The sequence below is a fragment of the Balaenoptera acutorostrata genome, chromosome 2 (genome assembly GCF_949987535.1).
Source record: "Balaenoptera acutorostrata chromosome 2, mBalAcu1.1, whole genome shotgun sequence".
NCBI lineage: Eukaryota > Metazoa > Chordata > Mammalia > Artiodactyla > Balaenopteridae > Balaenoptera > Balaenoptera acutorostrata.
Window position 1 is genome coordinate 107459022 of NC_080065.1, and position 26418 is coordinate 107485439.

The 26418-nt window shown below is 37.2% G+C and overlaps 1 protein-coding gene across 8 annotated transcripts in view; it reads left to right on the plus strand.

Annotated features, from left to right (window-relative positions):
• Positions 1-25825, plus strand: part of PRR16 (proline rich 16) — a 170550-nt gene extending 144725 nt beyond the window's left edge. For 6 of the 8 annotated variants that reach the window (XM_007188469.2, XM_028168104.2, XM_057540961.1 and 3 more), the window contains one exon: positions 24509-25825. In XM_007188469.2, coding sequence (XP_007188531.2) covers positions 24509-25264 — 756 coding nt within the window. In that variant the 3' untranslated portion in view covers positions 25265-25825. Of the gene's footprint in view, positions 1-9310; positions 9369-11692; positions 11852-24508 lie in introns of those variants that run through there. The other 2 variants (XM_028168105.2, XM_028168107.2) reach the window with 2 other exon arrangements.
• Positions 25826-26418: the final 593 nt, after the last annotated feature.

Here is a 26418-nt window from a genome sequence, read left to right on the forward strand (position 1 = left end):
ATAAACGTTTTCACTTTTGCTATTCTGATTGGAAAATGGTATTTTAGTAATAAGGTTGAGTGGTATTTTTTATTTATAAGAAATATGCCTTTCTTTATCTGTGAACTCTTCCATTTCCTTTGTGAGTTATGACAGTGAACATGATAAGGGAATAGGTATTGAAGGGCCAATGCTAGAAAAAAGAAAAGCATTGGGAAAAAAAACCAAGATGGCTCTAATGAGCCATCAGTGGAGCCTGAGTGTAGATAAAAAGCTGGTAGAAGAACAGAAAATTTCAGAAACTTTATAAGGCAAAAGGGATATGCTTCTCACTGTTCACATCTCCCCTAATTTTCCACCGATAGCACTCCAGCCTTCCCCCATAACTTTGCTCATTTACTGTTTCTGTTAACTCTGGCCTGTGGTAATGATGAATACTTAATAATGTGATACTTAATAACATAAATGCTCAGTTTCTGTTGGTGATTGTGTATATTGGCTTGTTGCCATTGTCTATCAAATTTACCTGTACAAATAATCAAAGGGATAGACATATATAATGTTGACAGGCATTTTCAGTGGATAGGTTTTCTTCAATTCAATAATTGACTTTTTACAAAAGAGATTTTTATGGTACTTAATAGTTTAGTGTGTAAAGGAAAGAATAGAAGGGGGTGAAGCTATTTATTCCAGATATATATAGAAGCTTTTGTATAAATAAATTTAGAAAAAGAGAGGAAAGAGCAGGAGAAGTGGTAGATTAGTAATAATTGAGGAACCAATTTAGTGTTTATTTTTTCCTCTAACATTTCTTTATTTAATTTATAATCTATAAACTCAGGGATATGGTGTGTTGGATTGTCTGTTAAAATCCTCTAGTGTTGAAGAACATAATACGATAAAACCATGCATTATGCGTCCCATGATAATGAAAATTTGCATGATAGTGATTGAAGATTGGTTTTCATTCTCAACCCAGCCCACATTTTTAAAGGAAGGTGGTCTAATGAGGAGGCTGGATACAGAGAGAAGAGTGAGACCACTTCTGGAGGAGCCAGGCAAATTGAGGAACATTCTCATATTCTTGGTATTCATCCTTCCCAGAGCTCTCCATAGGGGAGATGAGGCAGATGACAGCTAATCAGGAGATGCCTGAATTACTGTCACTATACAGGAAATCCAAAATAATCTTGGAACTAAGTATTTTTCCCCCTTCTACATTTAAGACAGGGTAGTGGTGCCAAATTCCAGCTTGAGATTGATAGATTTGGAACACACAGCCAGACCCATAGAATTACAAACCCTCTGGTTGTTTAGACTTGTCTAGTTCTTTTCATTATCCTTATAATATCATCACCACCTTTTACATGAGTAATTCTCTCGGACCCTACTTACCACATTATGACAGAGTTTTGTTGTACTTTAATTTCTGCTGACTGAAAATCTGTAATTATGCTCTCATTGGGCATCATGGAGGAAGAAGTCAACTGAGTAGTTAAACTGTGTGGCTGACTTAAAGTTATATATCTGCTTGTCTTTGGCTCAGTTGTCTGTTCATCTCTTATGCCACCTCTTTTCTTAATAGATGCGAGGTTGGAGGGTGGTTGGTAGCTATTATGTGGAAAAAATATTTTTTTTCATAATCTCGTCACATTAAACTCCAAAGAAAATAGAAAGTTTTTCTCATGGTAGTAATTCCTCTTTGAAAAAAAAAGTTTAATTACTTATCAAACATATCAGAATAGGGAAAAATAGCTGTGAATATAAATGTCAACATCTAAAATTCAGTGTAATTGTAACTACAAATAAACTCTAAAAGGGACATATTTAAGCTGACATTTATATACAACTTGCCAAAGTAGCTTTTTACCAATTTTTAACATAGCCACTTATGTAATATTTTTGTCTGTTAAAACAAGTGTAAGCAATTTAAATAGTCACTCAGTTGTGATGCCTTCCTTGCACCTCAAGCTGAACAAGTGCGTACTCCGTAGATACCTTGCTTACTTACAAGAAGAAGGGACTTTATATCATACATATGCAATATTTTGTGCTTAATGTTTCAGTATTAAACAGTTTGGAAATGTATTTCATTCAATCTACATATATTATGAGTTTCCCATATGTCTGTGAAGAAAACAGATCCAAATGCTTTCAGTAGAAATACTTGAGGTTAATAATAAAAGACCTTACTATTTTTATTTCCCAGGGCTTTAGCATGAGAAATGTCTTAATTTATCTTAGTATAGCGAAATGATTTTTTAACAGAAAAGCCTACATTGTTTGAATGAAGGTTGCACATCATGCTATTTTATATATATATATATATATATATATATATATATATATATGGAAATATCCCTATAACATTACAAAATCAAATTTATGTATTTGTTTGTATTTGCTAAGTGCCTAGTATGGTTGACTTACTATATTGCTTATAGAGCTATAAAGGTAAATTGTAAATGGCCCATATATTGGACCTCTATATATTTTGGTGTTTGAGGGGAACAAATAATTAGCACTCCTCTTGCCAACCCCAGTTCTAAACCAATTGAGAAATTAAACTTCACCATAATCAGATTGAAGGGAAAATATGACCTACGTTACTGATAAAAGGCAGCTTGCAGAATGACACTGTGCAGTGTGTGTGGAGTCAGCTCACAGGGCTATGAGAGCCCCGCTGGTCACACGCCTTCCCTGTTCAGTGAAATCAGTCTTGTTGGGAGTATTTACACCACTGAAATTGGTAAATGACACAAATCAGGGGCTTTCCCCCACAGAGAGCTGCTTGTTAAACATTTAATGGCGTACTACTGTCTGAAAGCATGGATTAGTCCAAATACGGCATCCTAGGGTTTCTGATTTAGCCCCACACAGTGGAGGCTGGAAGATACCTTTGTTGCACCTAGAGTGGAACATGAGTGAACTCTGGAGATAGCTCACCCATGAGAAGAAGGGAAAAGAAGGACTTAAGTATACATGAGTGCTTCATTACTAAACTCATCCTGATGTAATGAAGCTAGCATAAGGACAGTGTAAATACATTCATCCTTGCAGGCAAGACAAGAATTTTATAGTAAACTTATGAGCTTTCTATCACCTGTTCCCCAAATATATATTGGCTTGGCCAAAAATTTCATTCAGGTTTTTTGGTAAGATGTTGCAGAAAAACACGAGCAAAATTTTTGGCCAGCCCAATGTATTATAGTTATTTTTAAATTTGAGATCATATTTCTTATGAACAATTTTTGTTGTTATCAACATATTTTAAGTCATCTGATATTAGTGGAAACATATTTTGTGACTAATTTCTTTTCATTGAGAGACATCACTGCAAAGGAAGCTTGCCATAGGGCTCCTCCTGTTTGTTTTCTTAATAGAGAATCTGCATTTTGATAACATCACATGAAATATAATTAAAATTCTCAAAACTTCTGCATGGTAAACAAGCTAATACATTTTGTAGGCTTTGCAGTTTTAAATATTTTTAATTATTAACTTTTTTTTTTTTTAATTAATTTTATTTTACTTTTGGCTGTGTTGGGTCTTCGCCTCCATGCGAGGGCTTTCTCTAGCTGTGGCAAGTGGGGGCCACTCTTCATCGCGGTGCGCGGGCCTCTAACTATCGCGGCCTCTCCCGTTGCGGAGCACAGGCTCCAGACACGCAGGCTCAGTAGTTGTGGCTCACGGGCCCAGTTGCTCTGCGGCATGTGGGATCTTCCCAGACCAGGGCTCGACCCCATGTCCCCTGCATTGGCAGGCAGATTCTCAACCACTGCGCCACCAGGGAAGCCCCAAATTATTAACATTTTAAGCATATAAAAAAGTACAGAAAATAAAACAATAAGCACATGGTACCAATGATTCAGATTTATTCTTGTTTGTCACATTTGCCTAGGAGCTTTTTTTTCCTGTTTAAACCACACAGATGCAGCAAAACTTCTGAGTCCTTTGCTCCCAATCCAATCTCCTCCTTCCCCTAGAAGTTGTTGCTCATCCTCCCTATGCATGCTTTTGAACTTTTACTACATAGGTACTCATGACAATACGTAGTCTAAATGTGTGTTTTTAGAATTTGCATAAATGGTATAATTTATGAATTTATTTGAAATTATAATTTTAGTGTTTAATGACTATGAAATATAAAAAGCAAAACTGGACATGAAATCCTTTTCCATGTTTGATATGACCCCATGCTGTCAAGTATAGAGTCAAGTAATTTTTTGTTTTTTTATTTGTGTGTTTGTTTTTATTTGTTTTATTTTATTTTTTTTAAGATTTAATTTTATTTATTTTCGGCTGCATTTGGCCCGTTGCTGCACGTGGGCTTTCTCTAGTTGCGGCAAGTGGGGGCTACTCTTCGTTGTGGTACGCAGGCTTCTCATTGCGGTGGCTTCTCTTGTTGCAGAGCATGGGCTCTAGGTGTGTGGACTTCAGTAGTTGTGGCACGCAGGCTCAGTAGTTGTGGCTCGCAGGATCTAGAGCTCAGGCTCAGCAGTTGTGGTGCACGGGCTTAGTTGCTCTGTGGCATGTGGGATCTTCCCAGACCAGGGCTCGAACCCATGTCCCCTGCATTGGCAGGAGGATTCTCATCCACTGTGCCACCAGGGAAGTCCCTGTGTATTTGTTTTTAATGATGTATTCAAGAGATCTTGTATTCTGTGTGTTCTTATATGCTTGAGAATTTCTGTCAGTTGTCTCTATATTAAAGGACAATTGTTTAAATGTTCTGGTAATGTACTTTGCCCTTCAAAGTATGTAGACCTGGCCATGGAATATCGATCTAAGCCTTTCATCACAGCCTTCCGTGCCATCTTTTGGAATGGTGAATTTTGGTGTTTGGTATCTTTCACGGGTACTTGAGGTTTGAGATTGTTAGATCTGTTGTCTTTATACTTGCATAGCAACTTGGCTGGGAATGACATTCTTGGCTCACACTTTCTTTCCCTCAGAACTTTGTACATATTGCTGTTCCCTCCTCTGTCATTTGACGTTGCACTGGGAAAGTCTGATACCAGCTTGATTTTTCTTCCTTGATTTTAACTTGCAACTTCTGCTTGGATGTCTATCCTTGAAGTGCTGGATATTTCTTAGTGGCAGTTGTTCACCAACAGATTTTACTGGAGCACATTGCACAGTTTAACAGCCAAATTCAGTAATTTCTTCCCTTCAGAGAAATTAAGCCTTTTGAATGTGTTATTCTTTCCGTTCCATTATGATGAAGTTTATTTACTGGGAAAACCAATGTTCTCTATGCTGTATATCAACTTCGTATTTCCTCCACAACTATTATTTTCTCTCTCTGCAATCAACACTGCCTTTAGATCTAAGCAAGAGAGACCCTTGCCAGGAACACTGGGCATTAGAGTGCCCCACCGCCACCCTCCTCTAGCTGCTGCGGGAGACCAGGCAGCCATGTCCAGTCAGAGTCTGTATTTTCTGTGTACACCATCCTCCAGTACCCTAGATACTGGAATTCCTCTACCATCGGCTCCAAACACATTTCAAGGATGTGTAGCAGCTTCCTGTCATGAGCTTTCTGAGTGTAGACCAAACCACTGGTATATTTATCTTTAGACTTATTTATCTTTAGATTTATTGATCAAAGGTTGACTATTTGTAGAGGCTGTGAACAGAGCTTGTATGTATGGGCCGGGGTATCTACACATATGCATTTGAGGTGCCTCATGGTGTAAGGAAGACTAGGGTGGGAAAAGGAGGGTGATGGGCCAAGGGCAGGGCTTGGGGGCTGGAACTTGTCCATCTTCACTGCCACTCTCTGACGTGGAATGCTGAGGAGTTGTCCAAAAATTCTGTAAATGTTTTTAAATAGTTTATTAGCTTGAAATTACCATTATTTAATTTCAATGTATGGTATTTTCCTCTTACCTCAGACCCTGAAAATATTTCAAACAGGCCTGTCTGAAATCTCCATATTTTCCTTTCTGCAGTCACAGTGAATATGTCAAGCTTTCCCTCTGTCAGTAATTGCATTGCAATCATGTCTGTTCTCTAGCTTGCTGTTTGCATTTTGTGAGTTTGGTAATGGTCGTGTTTTAAAACTCAGGTGTTTCTTTGGGTCTTCAATTCCTCTTCTATTTTATTCTTTTTTTGCTGTTTGTTTGTTTCTTTTATTTGTTTCTATAGCACAAAAAGCACTCAAGGGCAAATTTTCTTCCATTTCTTCCAAAATGAGTCTGTCTTTGGCATAATGTGCTCCTTTGCTTCTTTTCTTTTCTTGCCGCAATAGTGTTTACAGAGTCACCATGCCAGTTCTTTTTTTTTTAAATTATTTGCTTTATTTATTTATTTATTTATTTATTTATTTATTTTTAGATTTAATTTATTTTATTTATTTATTTATTTTTGGCTGTGTTGGGTCTTCGTTTCTGTGCGAGGGCTTTCTCCAGTTGCGGCGAGCGGGGGCCACTCTTCACCGTGGTGTGTGGGCCTCTCACTATCGCGGCCTCTCTTGTTGCTGAGCACTGGCTCCAGACGCGCAGGCTCAGCAATTGTGGCTCACGGGCCTAGTCGCTCCGCAGCATGTGGGATCTTCCCAGACCAGGGCTCGAACCCGTGTCCCCTGCATTGGCAGGCAGATTCTCAACCACTGCAGCACCAGGGAAGCCCCCATGCCAGTTCTTTTTGTCTTGCTTAACTTGAACAGCTCTGCTTCGAACTTCCATTGGGCCTCAAGTAGTGTAGATGACTTTTCCTAACCATGTCCCTAGCATGTCTAAGTATGACTTATCCTCCCAGGCAAGCCCCAGTGTGATGGCAAACTTATTTCATGTTCTCCCTTTGTAGAATAGGTAAATGTTGTGCTCTAGTTCATTCTACTACTGCATTCAAGGGTTTTCCATTGGCCCATTTTGTGTCATATTATTCCTACACTTCAGCCCCTTGCTCACTTTTAATTGTTTCACTGTCCTCTCTTCTGCAGGCCTGCCCAAAGTCCACATCTTTTTTTCATATTTGACACTATTTGTGAAAACTGGATGACTTTTGTTATTTCATTGGTACCATCCTGAGGCACTAAGACCAGTTTAAAGATCTGTACTGAATCAAGTTAAAACTATATCTCTTTTTCTTTTGCTGATGGTATTTCAGACAGTGAGTTGTGCCTCTTTAGTTTTTTGGTTTCTGCGATGAAGTGTTTTTGCTATTTTTAAATTTTATTTGTTACTGAGGGGGAGATTCTACTTTACTAACCTTTTTACTATGACCTCACTTTCTGTAAGTAAAAGTGATGCATGCCTGCTGCTGAAAAGGTTGAAGATATTAGACAGAGTACAAAAAGTAAAATTATAAAATAAAAAGTCATTTCATTTTCATTTTTATTCAGTGCACACCTCCTACCATTGTTTGCTCTTATTACCCAGGAACTTTTCCTTTGTCATTGTTTCCTAGAGATTCTATTCCTTATCATGATGTCTCAAGGAAGGAGGTTTTGTTCTTTAACTAGCTCATGCCAAAACACTTGAAGTTAAGGAAAATGAGCCTAGAAAGAAAAGCATTAATTAGAAAATCATTTATTATGACTTTTCAATGTTAAAACTTCACTTTTGGGCTTCCCTGGTGGCGCAGTGGTTGGGAGTCTGCCTGCTAATGCAGGGGACACGGGTTCGAGCCCTGGTCTGGGAAGATCCCACATGCCGCGGAGCAGCTGGGCCCGTGAGCCACAATTGCTGAGCCTGCGCGTCTGGAGCCTGTGCCCCGCAACGGGAGGGGCTGCGATAGAGAAAGGCCCGCGCACCGCGATGAAGAGTGGCCCCCGCTTGCCGCAACTGGAGAAAGCCCTCGCACGAACCGAAGACCCAACACAGCCAAAAATAAATAAATAAATAAATAAATAAATAAAGAAATAAAGAAAATCCTTTAAAAAAAAAAAAAAAAAAACTTCACTTTTCTCCTACCTAAAAAACTCTTATCTGATAACACATTAACATCCCTGTAGAGTACTCCCCTTATATTTTGGAGAATTAGATTATTACTCTGTTGCTTTTGACAGTTGAATATAAATGAACTATCTGCATATTGGCACTATTTGCTGAGCAATTCTTTGAAACCGCTTGTAATAAAAAGCCCTTCAGTAACATGCTATGATACCCTCATGTTGCAATCTATTCTGAGGTGGACTGAAATTAAATTTTGTTTACTAATAATAAACATTGAAGTTGGGGACTTGATTTACTTTTTAAAAACTAACTCTAATCAGTGGTATATCTGTTAAAATAACAAATGTATCAAGAACTAGGCAAATCCTCCTCTGCCATAAGATCCTCATGGCGCAGGCCTGGGAAGAATGACTCTATGTGCACATCTTTCTACACGTAATGGGGCAATGAAAAGGTTGAGAGAAAATGTTTTAAGAGTTAAAATGACCCTGCAGCAAGTAAGAGGCCCTAATTTATTGCTTAAGACTAATTCAAGTATTTTAATTTTGAGAACGGTTTGTCCAAATTTTTTTTCAAAGGTGCAAAAAGAGACTAATTCTATGTTGGACTCATGTAATGGCATAGAGTCTGTTATGCCAGGGATCTCAAGATGGTGAGATGTGAGCTGGATAACACCTGTGTACAGATTCGGTTAGACCTGCGTGATCTTTTTTGTGTGTGAGTTTGAAAAATCTGTAAATTTCAAATAAAAATCAGTCTTTCTCTCCTCTCTTGAAATCTTTTGAAAGGAGCAAGACGGTGCCCTCTTTGTGTTCCCTTTAGACAATCATGTCTTCTACTGTCCACCGTTAAGTCCCTTCTTTATTGTCGTGTACTCACATACCTTCCCCAGTTAGATTTGACGACTCTGTTTCTATGGTATATCTGAAAATGCTGTATTACTTTATAAACATTCCTCATATAGTTATATGTAAATGGTTAACACTAGCCTTCTGGAAAAAAGTCTAAATGGCTAGATATTACAAATTACCCAGATTATTTAGTCATCATCCTCTAATTCTTGGATTATACATGTGAAAATCATGTGTTTTAAATCTATATGCATAATTCTCCACAAATTAAATTTTGAAATTTCAGCACATTTTGTTCACACTATCTCATAATTTTGTATTATATGGCATATTTTTAAAAATTATTTTCTTAATGATGTTAAATAGCACAATTTTTCCACCTTTTCATTAAATTAGACCTCAGTAAAAAAGAAAGTGTCATTTTGAAAGAAGAAACACTATTCCTGGGTTTTATATTAACAATGTAATATGCTAGTTATTTTTAAAATAATAATAGAGAATTTGGCCAAGTACAATAGAATTAGATACAATTGTGGCCACTAGAAGGCTTTGATTTTTTTTTTTTTTTTTTTTTACCAGTGCAAGCATAATTGTGAAGATAAACAGTGAAGTTTATATGTCAACCAAAGATTAACTGGTTAGTGCCAAAGTTTTAAATGTGGTTATAATATATAAAGTATGCAAGAATCTTATCCTGACTATACATAAAATATATAATTTTTGACATTGTATATCCGTGAAGCACTGTTTCATAATTTAATAAGTGAAAAGTAGTCAATAGTACAAACTCACAGAAGGGATAAGTTTTCATATGTTCATTGCCTTAACATTTTAAAAGTGTTAGAAGAATATCCTACATTTTGCTTCTTTTAATACCATATATAGAACATGTGTATCTATAGTACCTTTGCATATCTTTTTGTTAGAACTAAACAGTTGGACTAGCTTTTGTTATGAATACTCCATTCTTGTTAAAAAAAATTCATGCTGAAGTCTTTCAGGGACTTTTCGACAAAATGACAGCTGTGAAAGATCAGTTTTCAAGTACTAGCAAATTTAAATGGCTGTTGGCTCTCTGTGGTGAAGATTTTCATTGTTTTTCAAATTATGTGTAAATTATCTTTTATAAAATATCTCTGGAACCTTATGACAATGAAGACAGATGCTTGAGAAGCCTATTTTAAAAGAATACCAAATTTTAAATCTCCCCTCTCTCTTTCATCTCATATATTCTGGATCATTAAATCAGACATGAAGGTCTTATCTTTTAAAATGCAACTCCCTTTACTCCATTAAAAATGGAGTAGAACTCAGGCACAATGGGGAATGTTATAATGCTTGCATACCTTTATTAAACCAAGAATAATGTCCCACATGCAGTTGCAATAAGCACACTTCCACCATAATTGAGTTAGACTAGGTATTTTCAAGTTAGGAAAGATATTCCAAAGATGAGCTTTAGAGATTTCAAATATTTCCACTAATGCAAAAATAATGTAATGTAACCTTCTCATTTGCATCATTTTCCATAATTTTCCCTATGTTTGCTTATGACAAGAATAATCTTTTTTAATGACTTGGTTTATGTCAATGTCTTTCCACTCCCTCAAGTCTCTATAAAATCATAGATGCTCACATCACTTTTCTGTTTGAACTTTGCCTATTACTTTCAGGTAAAGGCCAAACTTTTTGCATTTAGCATGGTATTGAAGACCCTTCGGTGTTTTAGCACTTCCTCACCTGCATCTCTTTTTCTTTCTGTCTCTATACACTTTCTTCTTTTCCTAGCTTGCCCCTTCATCTACTAAACATCCCCTCAGATGTGCATGCATACACACACACACACACACGCACACACACACACACACAGCACACATACACAAACCATACCCCTTTCAGTCTGCCACATTGGATGGCTTTCTGCTGGAAATCTCAATTGATCTTTCAAACCTCCTTTCCTTTCCTTTGTATTTTATTGTGCCTGGAATTATCTTCCAGTTTTTTCTACCTGATCCTTCCAAAGTCCATTTTAAATACTTTCTATTTCTGACATTATCCCTCCCTCCCTGGCAGAATTAATTGTTCTTTCCTCTCTCCTCTCAAAACATTTTATATATAGTCATACTCTAGCACGTATCACAGATACTACAGACAATTACTCTCTCTTTCCTCTTTTTTTTTTTTTTTTTAATTAACAATGTGGGGAACTAATACCAGGAAGGAAGACCCAGTTTCACCAACACACAACTAATGAGAGCCCAAATTATAATTACATCCAAACGCCATACCTTCATATTCAGTTGTGTTATCAATATCAGCATTTCTGGTAATATTATTTTGAAGGTTTTATAAATGCTATTATTTCTACAATTATATGTTTGAGATATCAAGAAAGGAGTAATAGAGTTTTTCTGATGTTTTTGACAAGTAATTTAATGTTCACATAGATTCTAAGATAATTTAGACAAATAATAGTCTAATTTACTAAATTCCTCTTCCTTTACGTTATATAATAAACATTTAACTCACTACCTGAGAAAAAGTAAAAACATATGTCGAAATGTCATTTTAATGTTTAAATATTTAAATATTTCATTAGTGATATTGATAAATGAAATGCTTTAGTAATCTTGCAATTATATTTTAATATATCATTTCAATGACTTCCCTCTAACAGAAAATATCTTATATTTTTAAGATATGTGTATATATATATATATATATACATATATATATATATATACACACACACACAGATTAGAAATCTCATGAACATAGTTTATTTACAACCGAAATTCATCACCTCAGAAGTTCACAAACAAGAACCAAACCATATGCAATAGGGACCTAATGTAAAAATATTTTGTTATAGTATTTTTCGTTTTATTTATTTATGTTTATGATTCATTCATTTAATATATATTTCTGTTTCAGATGTAATGGCACAGGATACCCTGCCCTCTGAGCACTTACATTTTCACCGGGGAGTCTGACATTAAAGAGCTAAATACACGATCCGTCACTAGTGCGGTTCAAGCTGTGAAGCACAGGTGCAGGAGCTCTAGGGCTGTGTTGCAGGACTTCAGGGCAATCTGGAAGCTTTCCTTGAAGAGGAGAAATGTGGGTTAATTTTTGAAGAATAGGTCAATGTGTGTGTGTGTGTGTGTGTGTGTGTTTTGTGGGAACAGTGAGGAGTAACCAGGACTAGGTAGAGGATGACTTATACAAAGACCCAGAGACTGGAGCTTAGCATCTTCTAAGCACGGGAAGAAATGAAAAGAGCAGAGTGAGGAGAAGTGGCACAAGGGCAAGCTGATGTACAAAGCAGGACCCGGATCTTAGGAGGATTGTGATTTTATTAAATATTTGGTCTTTATCTTAAGAGCAATAGGAAACCACTTAAAGTTTAATAATTTATGTTATATGTACAGATTTAAGGAAAGCTCTGTCTGGCTGCAATGCAAAGACTGGATTAAATGGAAGAGAGAGTGGATTGAATAGGGACGTTGTTCTTACAACCTTACTCATGATGCTTACAGAATATTTTTTATTGAGCTAGTTTACCATCAGTAGGGAAGGTAATACCCAACCTGAGGTTTATTCATCTACATTTTTTTTTTTTTTTAACTGTCTATGGCTGAGCAGAATCTTTAGAGTTGATCTCAGGACTTGAGTCCTCTTTCTCCCCAGACTTCTGGCTTTTCTTTCTTTTATTTATTTATTTATTTATTCATTCATTCATTCATTCATTCATTCTTGGCTGTGCTGGGTCTTCGGTTCGCGCGAGGGCTCTCTCTAGCTGCGGCAAGTGGGGGCCACTCCCCATCGCGGTGCGGGGACCGCTCTTCATCGCGGTGCGCGGGCCCCTCACTATCGCGGCCCCTCCCGTCGCGGGGCACAGGCTCCAGACGCGCAGGCCCAGCAGCTGTGGCTCACGGACCCAGCCGCTCCGCGGCATGTGGGATCCTCCCAGACCAGGGCCCGAACCCGTGTCTCCTGCATTAGCAGGCAGATTCCCAACCACCGCGCCACCAGGGAAGCCCCATCTACATTTTTTAAAATGCAGAAAGATACTAGAGATTGAGAGCTATAAGCTTGTGTTAAAGTTTACAGGTCCATTATTGTGAGTTACGGTCTGTCTCCTCCTGGACATTATTAACATAACGGAATCATTTTGATGTGTGTACTCACAAATTGCAAGTGGATGAGTCTTTTAAATCTGTTAAGCCGCTTATAGCAATTGTGATGAGGGAGGTTTCCTTTTCCACACTTTACAGGAAGCCTTAGTATAAGCATGTTTCTTATGAAGACAGAAATTAAAGTTAGCAATGGCATTTCAACCACTATAATGTGTGAATAATGTTTGTTACAGGGGAAAGAAAAGTCGTAAGTACTCACGTACTAAAACTGACATGCGAGTAAACACGGGACTTACATGAAGTGATCATCACATGTAATATTGATACATTTTAACTCTATGGAGCTGAGTTGTGCAATAGCACTTTATCCCTTAGTACTCAATTGTCTTATGTTTATTTTATACAGTAAGCATTTGGGCATGTGACATTAGAAACTGTGTGTGAAAATTTGGGGGATTTCTACTTCCTCCAAGAGTACCTCAAAAATGCTTACAGTTCGATGAGGAACTGATTTAAATGAAACCAGGTACTTTTGTTTTATAAGTTAAAAACAATTAAACACCTTGATTTTGCAAATTGTAGAGTTACAAATTTTGGATCGTTTAGTGCTGTAAATAACATAAACTGTTGATACTTGTATAATTTTCCAAGTTTGCCAAGGCCCATGAACCTTTTTGGGCAAATCATATCTAGAATTTTATATTTAGACCTGGTCTTTCTAAATACTATTCATTCCATGGCTATAAAACAATTTAACTTAAGAAGAAATTACCTAGTAAAGCATGTATGTCCATCTTCATTATCTATCAAGGCACTAACTTTATGCATTTTTTTGGATGGTGTCACAAATCCAAACCTTTCGGGAACCGATCTTCAAAAAAAGTGCAAATGGTGTAGAAACTCCTCAACGTGGCCTGCAGGGCTCCCCACAACCTGGCCTCTGTCTGCCTTTTCAGCCTTGTCTCTTATTCATGTGCCTTATGCTACTTTATCCTTTACCAACATATAAAAAATTATATTTCATACCTTTATGCCACTGCACGTGCTATTCCTTCTGCCAAGAAATGCCTTTTCCTCCAAGTTTCATTTTATCATTCAAGACATCCCTCATTTTTCACCTGATTTGAAACTATCTCTGGCCAATGCTACCAACTGACCTGCTTGGAAAGAATAAATCACCCCTTTCTCTGCTCTCCTATACTTGTCAATCCTTGTACCACTACACATGGTACACTGTGTGGTAATTATTAGTTTGCATGGGGAAGGACTGTGTCTAGTTCATTTTTTTTTTCTTTGATTTTTTGGGGGAATATAATTTCAACTATTATCAGGCAGGTATTTGCACATTCATCTCCATCTCCAAATTAAATTCTAAATAAGGATGTATAAAATTCACCTTCTATATCATCTCCATCCTATGTCTAGGCCTATTCCCTGGCGATAACCCCTTTTAACATTTGCTTTTGTTTTTCAGGTAGTCAGCTGTCTAAACAATATGCTCAAACATTTTTTTTTAAACTGCAAACCATGTCATTTGACTCATCTTTATGGAAGATGAGTCTTTTTTGCTTTTGCCATATGTTGAGAAGAAAAATCAGTAACCAGCATCTTAATAGTAAAAGTAGAATGAAACACTGTCAATGATCTCATAAAGAAATAAATTTAAACCTATATTTCTAAACTTGAACCTTTCAAAAGAGAATTCAAGATTCAAATGGCTTCTCTTTTTACACACATTATACTCATCACCCACAGTTCAGTAGTTCACTTCTTTTCCCTATCCCTAGTGTGTGACAACTTTCCGGTTATATGATCTATTGAATGTAATTCATTATTTTTTCTTGGAGACTTCTGATTTACTGTTTTAGCTTAGAATAATTGCTTTGGGGACTCAAGTAAGTTGTCATTCTTAAATTCTTTTATTTGTTTTCATACTTCTGTGTTAATTACAGTGTTTTTTGCTTCATGTGCCTTCCTCCTTTCTTGGATTCCATTTTACTGAGCTACAGAATATCCTTAACTTTTAAAGAACAGATACAGGAGAAGTAAATTATCTTTGTCCTTAATATCTAAAAATATTTTAATTTTTCATTACAATAAATTGTTAAATTAGTCAGGTATAGAATTGCGGTTAAAATTATTTTGCCACAGAACTTTTGAAGTTACTGGTAAAATGACTTTCATCATCCATTCAGCACATACATAAGGTGCTGTGATGATTATTTAATTTTCACTTCTTTCTGAGTTTTCTGTGTTTGTTTGGTAAATGATTGACTTTGTTTTCATTTTCATTCATCCTGATTAGCACTCAAATGACTCTTTCCCTCTGAAGCTCCATTTGTATTGTCAACTGTGGAATTTTCTCTTTATTTTTTTTTTTTGATTATTGGAATCCCACATTTTTTTCTTTTTTCCCCATTTTTTCTGGAACTTCTCAGTCAGTCATTGAAGCTCCAGGATTGATTTTCTTGCTTTCCCTGCCTTTAAATTTTTTCTTGTATTTTACTTTTTATTTTATTATTTTTTAATTATTTTATTTATTTATTTTTGGCTGCGTTGGGTCTTCGTTGCTGCATGCGGGCTTCCTCTAGTTGTGCTGAGCGGGGGCTACTCTTTGTTGTGGTATGCAGGCAACTCATTGTAGTGGTTTCTCTTGTTGTGGAACACGGGCTCTAGGCGGGTGGGCTTCAGTAGTTGTGGCACGTGGACTCAGTAGTTGTGGCGCACAGGCTTAGTTGCTCCACGGCATGTGGGATCTTCCCGGACCAGGGCTTGAGCCCATGTCCCCTGCATTGGCAGGAGGAGTCTTAACCACTGCGCCACCAGGGAAGTCCCTATTTTCCTTCTTAAAGAAAATATTTTTGCTTTATGATTAGGAATATTTCTTAGATTTTTTTTCTTTTAGATTTTCTTTAAAAATAATCTTTTTAAATTTAGTATTTATGTTTTATACTTCAAATATTTTTCTTACTTGATGTCTGTTCTTTTATAACAGTGCGTTATTTTATAGCTGCAATACATTCTGAAACCTCTCCAAGTACATTAATTAGAATTACTACAAAGTTCTCTTACTTTACTAATAATGACAGCTTTGCCTTCAATATTGATCTGTTCATTCATCTTGGTCCTTCTATTTTGTGATGTTGTTTACCCTCAAATATCTCTTGATCTTCAGACATATTCATATTATAAAGATGTTTTAACAGCCTCTCCTACATATAGGGAAAAGGAGGATGCTGATTGAAAATTCTGAATGTGTCAGATGGGCATGAAGTACTTTAGAAGACCAGCTAGCTGCTCTTGCCCCATTTCTACCACCTTCCCAATGGAAAAAAGTAATAATAATGAGGGAGGAGAGCTTTGTTTTGAGATCCTACCAACCACACTCAGTGCCTTCTTCTTATCCAGAGACATGTTCAGATTCTTTACAGCAAGAATTTCAGTTTACCTTAAGGGTGTGAGCTCTTAGCATGTTGCCAGTCTTGTTGCACCATTTGACACAATTTTTTTCCATTGTGAAACATAGTCACTCAACAACTTCACACCCTAATTTTGCATTACTTCTCACTTCCACTCTCTCTCTATTCCACTTTCAAGTTTGGAATCCTTCTGGTACTCCATCAGTGCTTTGACCACCTTTTTATTAATTCACCCATGTACTTATAAAAATCTCTGGTCAGCTTATACCACACTCTTAGAAGATATTCTGAATTTATTACTGTTTTTATTTCTTTACTCTCATTTAGATATGATTTGGGGAGGAAGGCACTAAATACGCATGATCAGTCTCTATTAAACTGGAAGCCTTATTTTTTTAATCCTCAGTGTCTCATACAATAACAGATTAATAATATTTGCACAATAAATATTTGTCAAACCCAATTGAACACACAGAAAAATTACATTGTAGTTTTACCTTATTTTCTACTGATCAGGCTTGGCTATGAATTATGATTATTGTTTATTTTTAAATATAGTTTACTTTCAGAGAACAGGGTATAAATTGCCACTTAAATGAATATTACAAAAGCAAACAACAAAACACCTTCAAAACATATACTGTATTCTGTTTCAAAAAATGTTTCAAATAATTTTTTAGTAAGAATTTTTAAGCAAGTTTATAACCTGCATATTTATTTCCCAACAAGGATGATTAAAGGTATACCAGTGTGTTTGTGTGTGTGTGTGTGTTCTGTATGTGTGTTTTAGTCTCTATTTCAGAGGATGCTAATTGCCTTGGAATGTCCTTTCTCCTTTCTTATTTTGAGGAATAACCATAGCTTTTCACTGAGCACATTGGACCCCAGATAAAAGTGTACATTTCCCAGTCTCCTCCACTTAAGCAACTTACTATTGTCTGGTCAAACGTAAGCAAATAAAATGTATTACTCCTGAAACATCTCTTTAAAAAGGAGTAGGTGTGCCTTCCCCACCATTCTTCATCCTTCCCCTTGAAATACATTTGCGAAGGCCGGCCCTCCAGCTATGAACTTGGACTTGAAAATGGACACCAAACCCTAGGGATAGCAGAACAGAAAGTTGGATAGAGCCTGGGTCTCTGGCAACTTCAAGATAGTGCCTTATTTATCCTGGATTACTTCCACTATCTATGTTATATACTCTATCAAATACACCAAGGACAAGGAGAATAAATAAACATTAGATAATACAACTCTATTATTATCATGTCTGGGATATTGTGATTGGTCAGGTCTCTAGGAAACAAAATGTTGTTAAGGAAGTGGCTGGCAGTTGCTGTAGAAATCCAAAGACAACTTTGGGAACTCAAGACAATTCTAGTCATTCCTTGGAAAGCAAGCATTTAATGCTCACCACCTGAGCAACTCTTTCATACTGGTCACTGGACCTTTTCAAAAAAAAAAAAATTTTTTTTAAAACAAATAAATGTCAAAGCAGAATTAACCAAATTGTGGAATAATTTTAATGTTTTCCACTTATTAAATTGTTTCTAGCACAAGTATAATTAAATATAATTCTCCCATTCACAAAATAATTACAGGAGTTATTTATACCTATTAATTCATATTTAGTATATCACTAGTACTGTGGTCTAGCAGCGGAATACAGAGTTGTATAGTACATAATGAACAACTTATTTCCTGTCAATAGATCAATCAGGTGATAGATAAAACATATATAGATAAATACAAGTATAGATTTTTAAATTTTTATATTATGTCAAAAATGGAGGACTTCCCTGGTGGCGCAGTGGTTAAGAATCCGCCTGCCAATGCAGGGGACATGGGTTCGATCCCTGGTCCGGGAAGATCCCACATGCCACGGAGCAACTAAGCCCGTGTGCCACAACTACTGAGCCTGAGCTCTAGCACCCTCGAGCCACAACTACTGAGCCTGCGTGCTATAACTACTGAAACCCACACACCTAGAGCCCTTGCTCTGCAACAAGAGAAGCCACGACAATGAGAAGCCCGTGCACCGCAACGAAGAGTAGCCCCCGCTCACCACAACTAGAGAAAGCCCGCACACAGCAACGAAGAACCAACACAGCCAAAAATAAAAACAAACAAATAAATAAATTTATTAAAAAAAAAAAAAGTAGAAGTGAAGCTCTTGGGTCAGCCTGCATTCAGCCATGGACCGTGGTCTGACAGCTAGTTCACCCATTGCTCTCATTCATTTCCCTTTCTCTTTACTGCTGATGCCACACATTTAAATTGTGGCTTTTTTTATGAATACATATTAAATATACAAGAACTCATAATTTGGTACATATTTGAGTTGGGGTTAAATTCCTCCTTTCCTTTCATTAAGTTTGTAATTCCTAATGAAATTCTTGAAGTTGTGATTTGTAATTGAGGAGACCCTGGAGAAAGAGTCACTCAAATTGAAAAAGGGTTTTGTTTTTAAGTCCATTGAACTATATAGTATGTGGTTTTTAATTGAAATATGTAGGATTTAGGAAAGATTTCAATACATTTAGGGCTATACTGATGAATATTTAAAGATAAATGTGTAATTCAACCATCTTAGTTGTTTTGGAGAGTGACTGAAATGTTCCCTGTGCCAAGCTGTGGAGCTAGGCTTTCAGAGTCAGATAACATAGGCAGAGAGTTCACTAAGCCTCACCAACTCTTTATGGCTGCCTTCCTTTTTGTCTACTTCATCCTTTCCTGTGTGCCTTTCTGGACAACCCAGAATTGGTGACATTGAAGACCTTGAAAATCAGACCCAAGATAGGAAAGCTGGGGAGAGATGGAAGTGAGGGCAAGAAATGACTTTTCTCAGAGGTTCTACCTTTATCCAGTTTCTTTACTCAGCGTTTTAATATTGAATATCCACTGTGTACAATCACTGTGCTCTCTGCCAGGAGTACAAAGATGGAAATACGTGCTTACATGGTCTGAGGGAAACACACAGGTATAGACAATTCTGATATATAGAGGCAACTGTAATAATAAAATGGCAAAGTCCAGTGAGAGCATAAGAAAAGGAGCTCCTAATGTTGTTTTTATTTATTTTTTTAAATTCACGTAAATCTGTTCATCCTGAATTTCACTCTAATGCCAACCCTGAAACCTTGAAGTATCTTTATTTTTATTGTTTGCAGTTTAACATTTACAGAAGTAGTATAAGCTGAATTTTGTATTCCCACGAATAACTTAGATCATTTAGCCAGTTAATTTCTTCCAAATCTGCTTCCTTTTTATGAAAATATTTAGGGATATTTCCCAGTATGAAAACCTTAAGCTCATGTGATCCCTGAGCCACAATTATCAGTATTCCTAATTATTCCACAATCTAACCATAGCTTTCTTGTATGTGAGGCTAAGGAAAACCTCCAGGAATCACTGAACGCAATTTCAAGTTTGAGATACACGTTTCTCCTTTGCTCCTGATGTTAGGTGTGGATGTTCTTAGACTTTTGATTGATGTCATGCTGTCCTCTCACCTCCAAATATGTGCAAACAATGTGTCCCTCTAGTCCTACTTTCTTTCATTTTGCTTTCCCCTTAATTCCATCATGCCTGTGGTTATAATTCCTTTAGTTGCAATTTGATACTTTGAAATCGTTTCCGCAAAACATAGATGTGTAATTATAAGGATACAGTGTATTCCTTGTCTGGTTAATTTACTCATCTCTCACTTGGCTGCAATATCCTCTAACTCACCAAGTAAATAAACTGCAGCAGCCGTTCAATGTGTTCTCCACATGGCAGCTGTTAAGAAATTCTCCTTTTATTTCTTTCTAACTTTATATAAGTAGTGATAAATATTTATTTTATTTTCAAATTATAAAAGATTTTACACATGACATAAAATAAATACTGTATCAAATATAACCCGAACTTAACAAATGTTAACACTTTATCATAATTACTTTATATCAAGTTTTAAAAGAAATAAAATATTTCATCTATATAGCTGATGCCTCCTGACAGTCTTTCCCCTTCCTCCTCACCTAAACTTAATGTGTATCATTTATTTTCATGTTGTATAAACTAAAACATCTGTGCTTCTACATATAAACAATATATACATATTGGATACATATAGAGATATATATTTTTAAATTTTTATGTTCAACTGAAGGTTTTTGAGATTTATCCCTGTTGATACATATAGCTGTAGTTACTTCATTTGAACTAGTTTGTATTTACATACATCACTTACTAATAGATATTTAGGTTGTTTCCAGTTTTTTGCTATGGCAAAACAAACACCACCAAAAAAACCCCTAAAAGAAACATCCTTGTGCTTTTTCAACCCTGTGCACATCTCCTAGAATTTCTCCAGAACAGTCTAGGCTTTGTTCCTAAAATACCTGTGCGGTAGGATAGGGTAAGCACCTTATACAATTTATAAGACATTGTCAAAAAATTTCCCAGCACACTGAATTTACATTTGCACTGGCAATGTACAGAGTTCCCATTTACCCACCTCATCACCAACAAGTAGAACTATCAGGCTGGTTTGTTTTTCCTAAACTACTCAGAATGAAATACTTTCTCATTTTTCTTCAGTTTGCACTACCTTGATTACTAGTGAGATTGAGTATATGATTTTTGGAAATTTGGAGCATCCCTATGTGAATTACTTCTTTATAACTTTTATCCCATTGTTTGAGCATGTGTGTATGTGTGTACATGAACTTTCAATTTTGTTTCATTCATTTTTATTTCACCTGTTTGTATTGATACAATACTATTTGATTAAAAAAGATTTCAGGTTTTTTTGCTCAGTATTAGTATAGCTGCATCAGGTTTCATTTGGCTATTTGCCTGCTGTATCTTATTTCTTTCACTCTGTATTCAATCCTTCTGTGTCTTTTCTTGAATAAATTATTTTAATCTATTTATACTTGTTAGATTATTAATATTATTAATATTTTTAAAGTTTTTTTTAAAACTATCTTATGGGTTTGTTTCTATTTAGTATGCTTTTTGGTTTGTTTTCTTATTTTCTGCCACTTTTAGATTTGCCAAAATTCCCTTACTCACTTTTTAATCCTTATTTCGAAAGTTGTAAGTTTGTCTATTACTTCAGTAGTTGCCGTACAATTTTTCCCATGCATTCTTTTTATTTTTTTAATATTTTATTTATTTATTTATTTATTTATTATTTTTGGCTGTGTTGGGTCTTCGTTTCTGTGCGAGGACTTTCTCTAGTTGCGGCAAGCGGGGGCCACTCTTCATCGCGGTGCGTGGGCCTCTCACTATCGTGGCCTCTCTTGTTGCGGAGCACAGGCTCCAGACGCGCAGGCTCAGTAGTTGTGGCTCACGGGCCTAGTTGCTCGGTGGCATGTGGGATCTTCCCAGACCAGGGCTTGAACCCGTGTCCCCTGCATTGGCAGGCAGATTCTCAACCACTGCGCCACCAGGGAAGCCCTCCCATGCATTCTTAACTTGATGAAGCCTAAAGCTAACCAGTGTCAGATAGATATTATATGATTCCTTACACACACACACACACACACACACACACACAAATTCAGTGACCTTTACATGAAAAATTAGTATGTGCAAATGTCCTGGGGCAGGAAGCTGACTGGCAATTATGAAGATCTGAAAGAAAACCAGAGAAGTTTGAGAACAGAAAGGAAAAGGGGATCTTAATAGATTTGAGTATGGAGGGTCACTTAGGAGTGCTGTCTTGTACTGGCTAAAAAGGGCCAATTGTTTTATTTTCAGAAATCTTGTGAGCCAGTTGTGAAATAACTATTATTGAAAACAAAAGTATATAAACCAAATTAAGTAGATTACATTAAAAAGAAAGATTTTTTTCTAATTATTCCTAGTCATTCCTAACTATTTTACTACGTTTTAATATTTATCTGTACTCCTGAGTTTATGCCTATTCTACTGGTATGGTGGAAACACTTTATAATGATGCACTCCTGCAGGTTTCTTCCCAATTTCACATTTAGTGATGTTGCCTTTACTCACTTGAAGTCAACCATGACAGGAGTTTACACCATGGAAACTGGCAAACTCTTCAAATCAGGACTCACTCACACCTCTAAGAACCCGTTATTAAACACTTATCAGAACAACACTGAGTGAGACTGTACAGGACCTTAGAGACCATGTTAAGAATTGATATATATCACAGGAGAAATGAGCAGGCCTTGAAAGGTTTTAAGCAAGGAATGACAAGAGCACAATTCTGTTTTTAGAAAGACCACTGAGATTACAGAAGTGAAAAGCGAGGCAGGGTGACTCTGGGTGGCTCCCATGGTAAGTAATAGTGGCTCAGACTAGGATCAAAGAAAGGAAGACGGAGAGAAGTAAATGGATTTAGGAGCTAAAACTGAAGACCTAGCTCTCATGGTACTAGCGTGAACCACTCACATAAGACACTCATGTGGAAGAAGTAAAATCTCTGAGTCCTCTCTAACTTCTGGTTGGTTATGATATTTTCATTTTGAGCCCAATTGTGCCACCATGTGTCAAAGAGCCAACTTCACAGTTGAACAAACTTAGGCCTGAATAAGAGAGGAGGGAAAAGTCTACATATGGAAACGTGAGATGAGGGGACTCATTCCATTTAAAAATAAATTCTTTTTAAAGTAATGCATAACTTTTCTTTCCTCCTATAGACATACTAGTACATGTATGGTAGCCATGAGAACGGCCTCTAAGATCTCTGACTGCAGGGAGTGTAAATGATAGAGGGTCAACTTCTGGGTTGTGAAATTGAGCATTTGACCTGAGACCATGCTTCCCACGAGTTGCCCCAGACAATGACTTAACAGGGCAGAGACACTAGGCAACCCTGTTATAAGAGGTGCCAGATTCCTTAACTCCATGACGCCTCAACGACCTTGCCCAACTTTCCTTAGAGAGGCATTGCCTAAAATGCTTCCACCCAGTTTTCCTGTCTTCACAATCACTCTCCTACACTTGAGGTTGAACCTACATCGTGGTGTGATGGCCCTGCCGGTCTTATTTGGTTCCCTGACTCTGCCTTGTGTCTTTGGCACATCTGGAGTGGTTGTGACTCGGATCCTTCCCCTAAGTGATAGCAGACATATGCAGTGTAGGTTCCTGGGTCCAAGAGAACTTTTCACTTCCTTCCCAAAGGTCAGACAGCTTTTATTTCTACCCTAGGAACAGGAGATCATTGCCTATGCCTTAGAGGTTAGAGGGTTTCTTGCCATCCCCCTAATTCTGAAGGCTTCTGTCTCTGCCTGCTCTCAGTCTCCCACATGAGAGGCCCATGGAAAAGGGGCAATGAGTGAGGACAGGCTGCATTGTGTCGGGGCTCCTCGGGATTATAAATTGTCATGATAGCACACACTCTGCCTTTAACTATTCTTTAAAGTCTTAGCTATTTTCTTTACTCAGTTTGGTGTGCACTGAGTCTTTTTCCCTGTGATTTGCCAAAGGTGGAACTGTGAGTGTGTCCTGTCCTCACGGGGCTTGGAGCTCTTTGCAGTTCAGCTGATTTGGCTACCTTGTGATCTCAGTTCCCTGATGGTCTCAAGAAAAGTTACGATTTTTGCAGATTATCTGGCTTTTTTTTTTTTTTTCATTTTAGTGTGAGATTAATGTTCTCCATGATTGCTACATGCTAAGGCAGAGGTACCGCCCTCTCCTTTGTTTTTAAAAATCAGTTATGAACCAGTGGGGAGAAGGATGGGGGGAGGGACAAAATAGGAGTAGGGGATTAAGAGGCACCAACTACTACAAATAAAATAAATAAGCTACAAGGATATATTGTACAGCACAGGGAATATAGCCAATATTTTCTAATACATTTAAATGGAGGGTAATCTATAAAAATATTGAACCATTATATTGTACACCTGAAACTAATATAAGATTATAAATCAACTATACTTCAATTAAACAAAAACAGTTATGTTTCTGTATTAGGTTTTATCCCTCGTGGGTGTAGCAGAGTCAGGGATAGAACGTATACATAAATAGTATATTATATTCTAGGCATGTGAAATCATTATGTTATCAAACACTTGGCACTCTTTTGATAGGTATTCCGTAAATTTATTGAAGGAAAACATTAAGAACAATGGAATACACCACTCAGTATTAGTCAAGGTTCCCATAACAGATTATAGCGAGACAGGAAGATATCGTTTGTAATATATTTTGCTTCGGGTCGTTCTTCAACACAATTACCTTGTCCTTTCCACCAGGTGGTTGACCAGATTGATACCCTGACTTCTGACCTACAGCTGGAGGATGAGATGACCGACAGCTCCAAAACGGACACCCTGAATAGTAGCTCAAGTGGGACAACAGCCTCCAGCACAGAGAAGATCAAAGTGCAGGCCAACGCCCCCCTCATTAAACCCCCAGCCCACCCATCTGCTATCCTCACCGTCCTGAGAAAGCCAAACCCTCCACCTCCTCCTCCACGGTTGACACCTGTGAAGTGTGAAGACCCCCAAAGAGTGGTGCCCACTGGCAATCCGGTAAAGACCAATGGCACCCTTCTGCGAAGCAGAGGCTTCCCAGGGGCACCAAACAAAATTCCAAACGGAGACATTTGCTGCAAAGCCAGCAGTAACTTGGACAAGGCTCCAGTGCAGCCTCTGATGCATAGACCTGAGAAAGACAGGTGCCCCCAAGCAGGGCCTCGGGAACGAGTCCGGTTTAATGAAAAAGTCCAGTACCATGGCTATTGTCCTGACTGTGACACCCGGCATCACATAAAAAATAGGGAGGTCCACTCACACAGCGAACCTGTCCACCCGCCAGGAAAGCTTCCTCCCCATGGCCCTGCCCAGCCTCCTCCCCCTCATCTCCCTCCTTTTCCACTAGAAAATGGGGGGCTGGGAATAAGCCACAGTAACAGCTTCCCCCCACTCAGACCTGCACCTGTGCCTCCTCCCACTGCACCAAAACCACAGAAGACGATCTTGAGGAAATCAACCACTACAACAGTGTGATGTATGCCATTTAAAAAACTTTTTTGTTTTTTTTTAATTCTTATATTATAAACATAAAATAATACGTAATGAGCACTTTCTACTCAAGCAATAAAAAGCCCAAATATATTTATCCTGCATTCAGCAGAGTGGCATAAAAATCACCGGGTAAGTATGCAGTATGTTGTTTATGTCCTGGCTATACACTGTTTAAGTTACATCATGAAACCACAGAATAACGGAAAAGCTGAATATATTGTTTTTTCAATTGACCTGTGACAAACTGTGACATGTAGATTTCAAATATTTTGATTTACCATAAGAGATGGGATTAGATTCATTTTATTCATACCTAACTCATCTATGCATTAAGAACATGCCGTACTCTGACCTAATGCTTTTTAATAAGAAATTTTAATACTGAAAGACTATTTTATTATTTTTTCTAAAGATGTTTGTCACTAGTTTTGCATTATTAAATGCTGAGGATAATACCAGAACGTTTATTTTCTATACTATACAATTATGACTATATGTTCACCTATATATGTAATGAAAGATTTTGGTCTGTGGAAATATCATATGTCAATAAACAATGGTAAATAATGGCAAAACCAAATGTTCCTCAGAAGTAAAATGAAGCAGTGGTTCATTTAATCCCACGTTAGTGTACATCAAAATGGATAGCAGCTCTGACAGAATTTGGAGATCACAGTGAGTATATGTCAGAATTTTTCAAATTAAGTATCATAATCCAGATTCTCAATAGAACTGTACACATTTTCATATGATTTGCCTCCATTTTGGTACCTCAGGGATGATCTGTTGCAGGCCAACCCCTTTAGATCCTCCCCACTCTCAGCATGCCTCCAGGTCACTGCATAAACCAGCTCATTGAAGCTGTAGGATGACTTTGCTCCTGCATCAGCAGGCTCTCTGCCTTCCTGAGGGATTCCCCCATTTATAGGAGAATCCTAGAGGAAAATAAAGATGTTTCTGGAACAGGATATTTTTAGCATTCGCCTTAAGCTGATTCTCCCTCAGAACTGAAATATGCCAGGGTTCTTTGTTATTCTATAGAAGGAAGAGAGGAAATCCTTTCCTCCTAACATCCAATAAATGTGCTTCTCTTTAGTCTAATTTGCCAACTAAAGTCCCACTTACCCATGGACAGA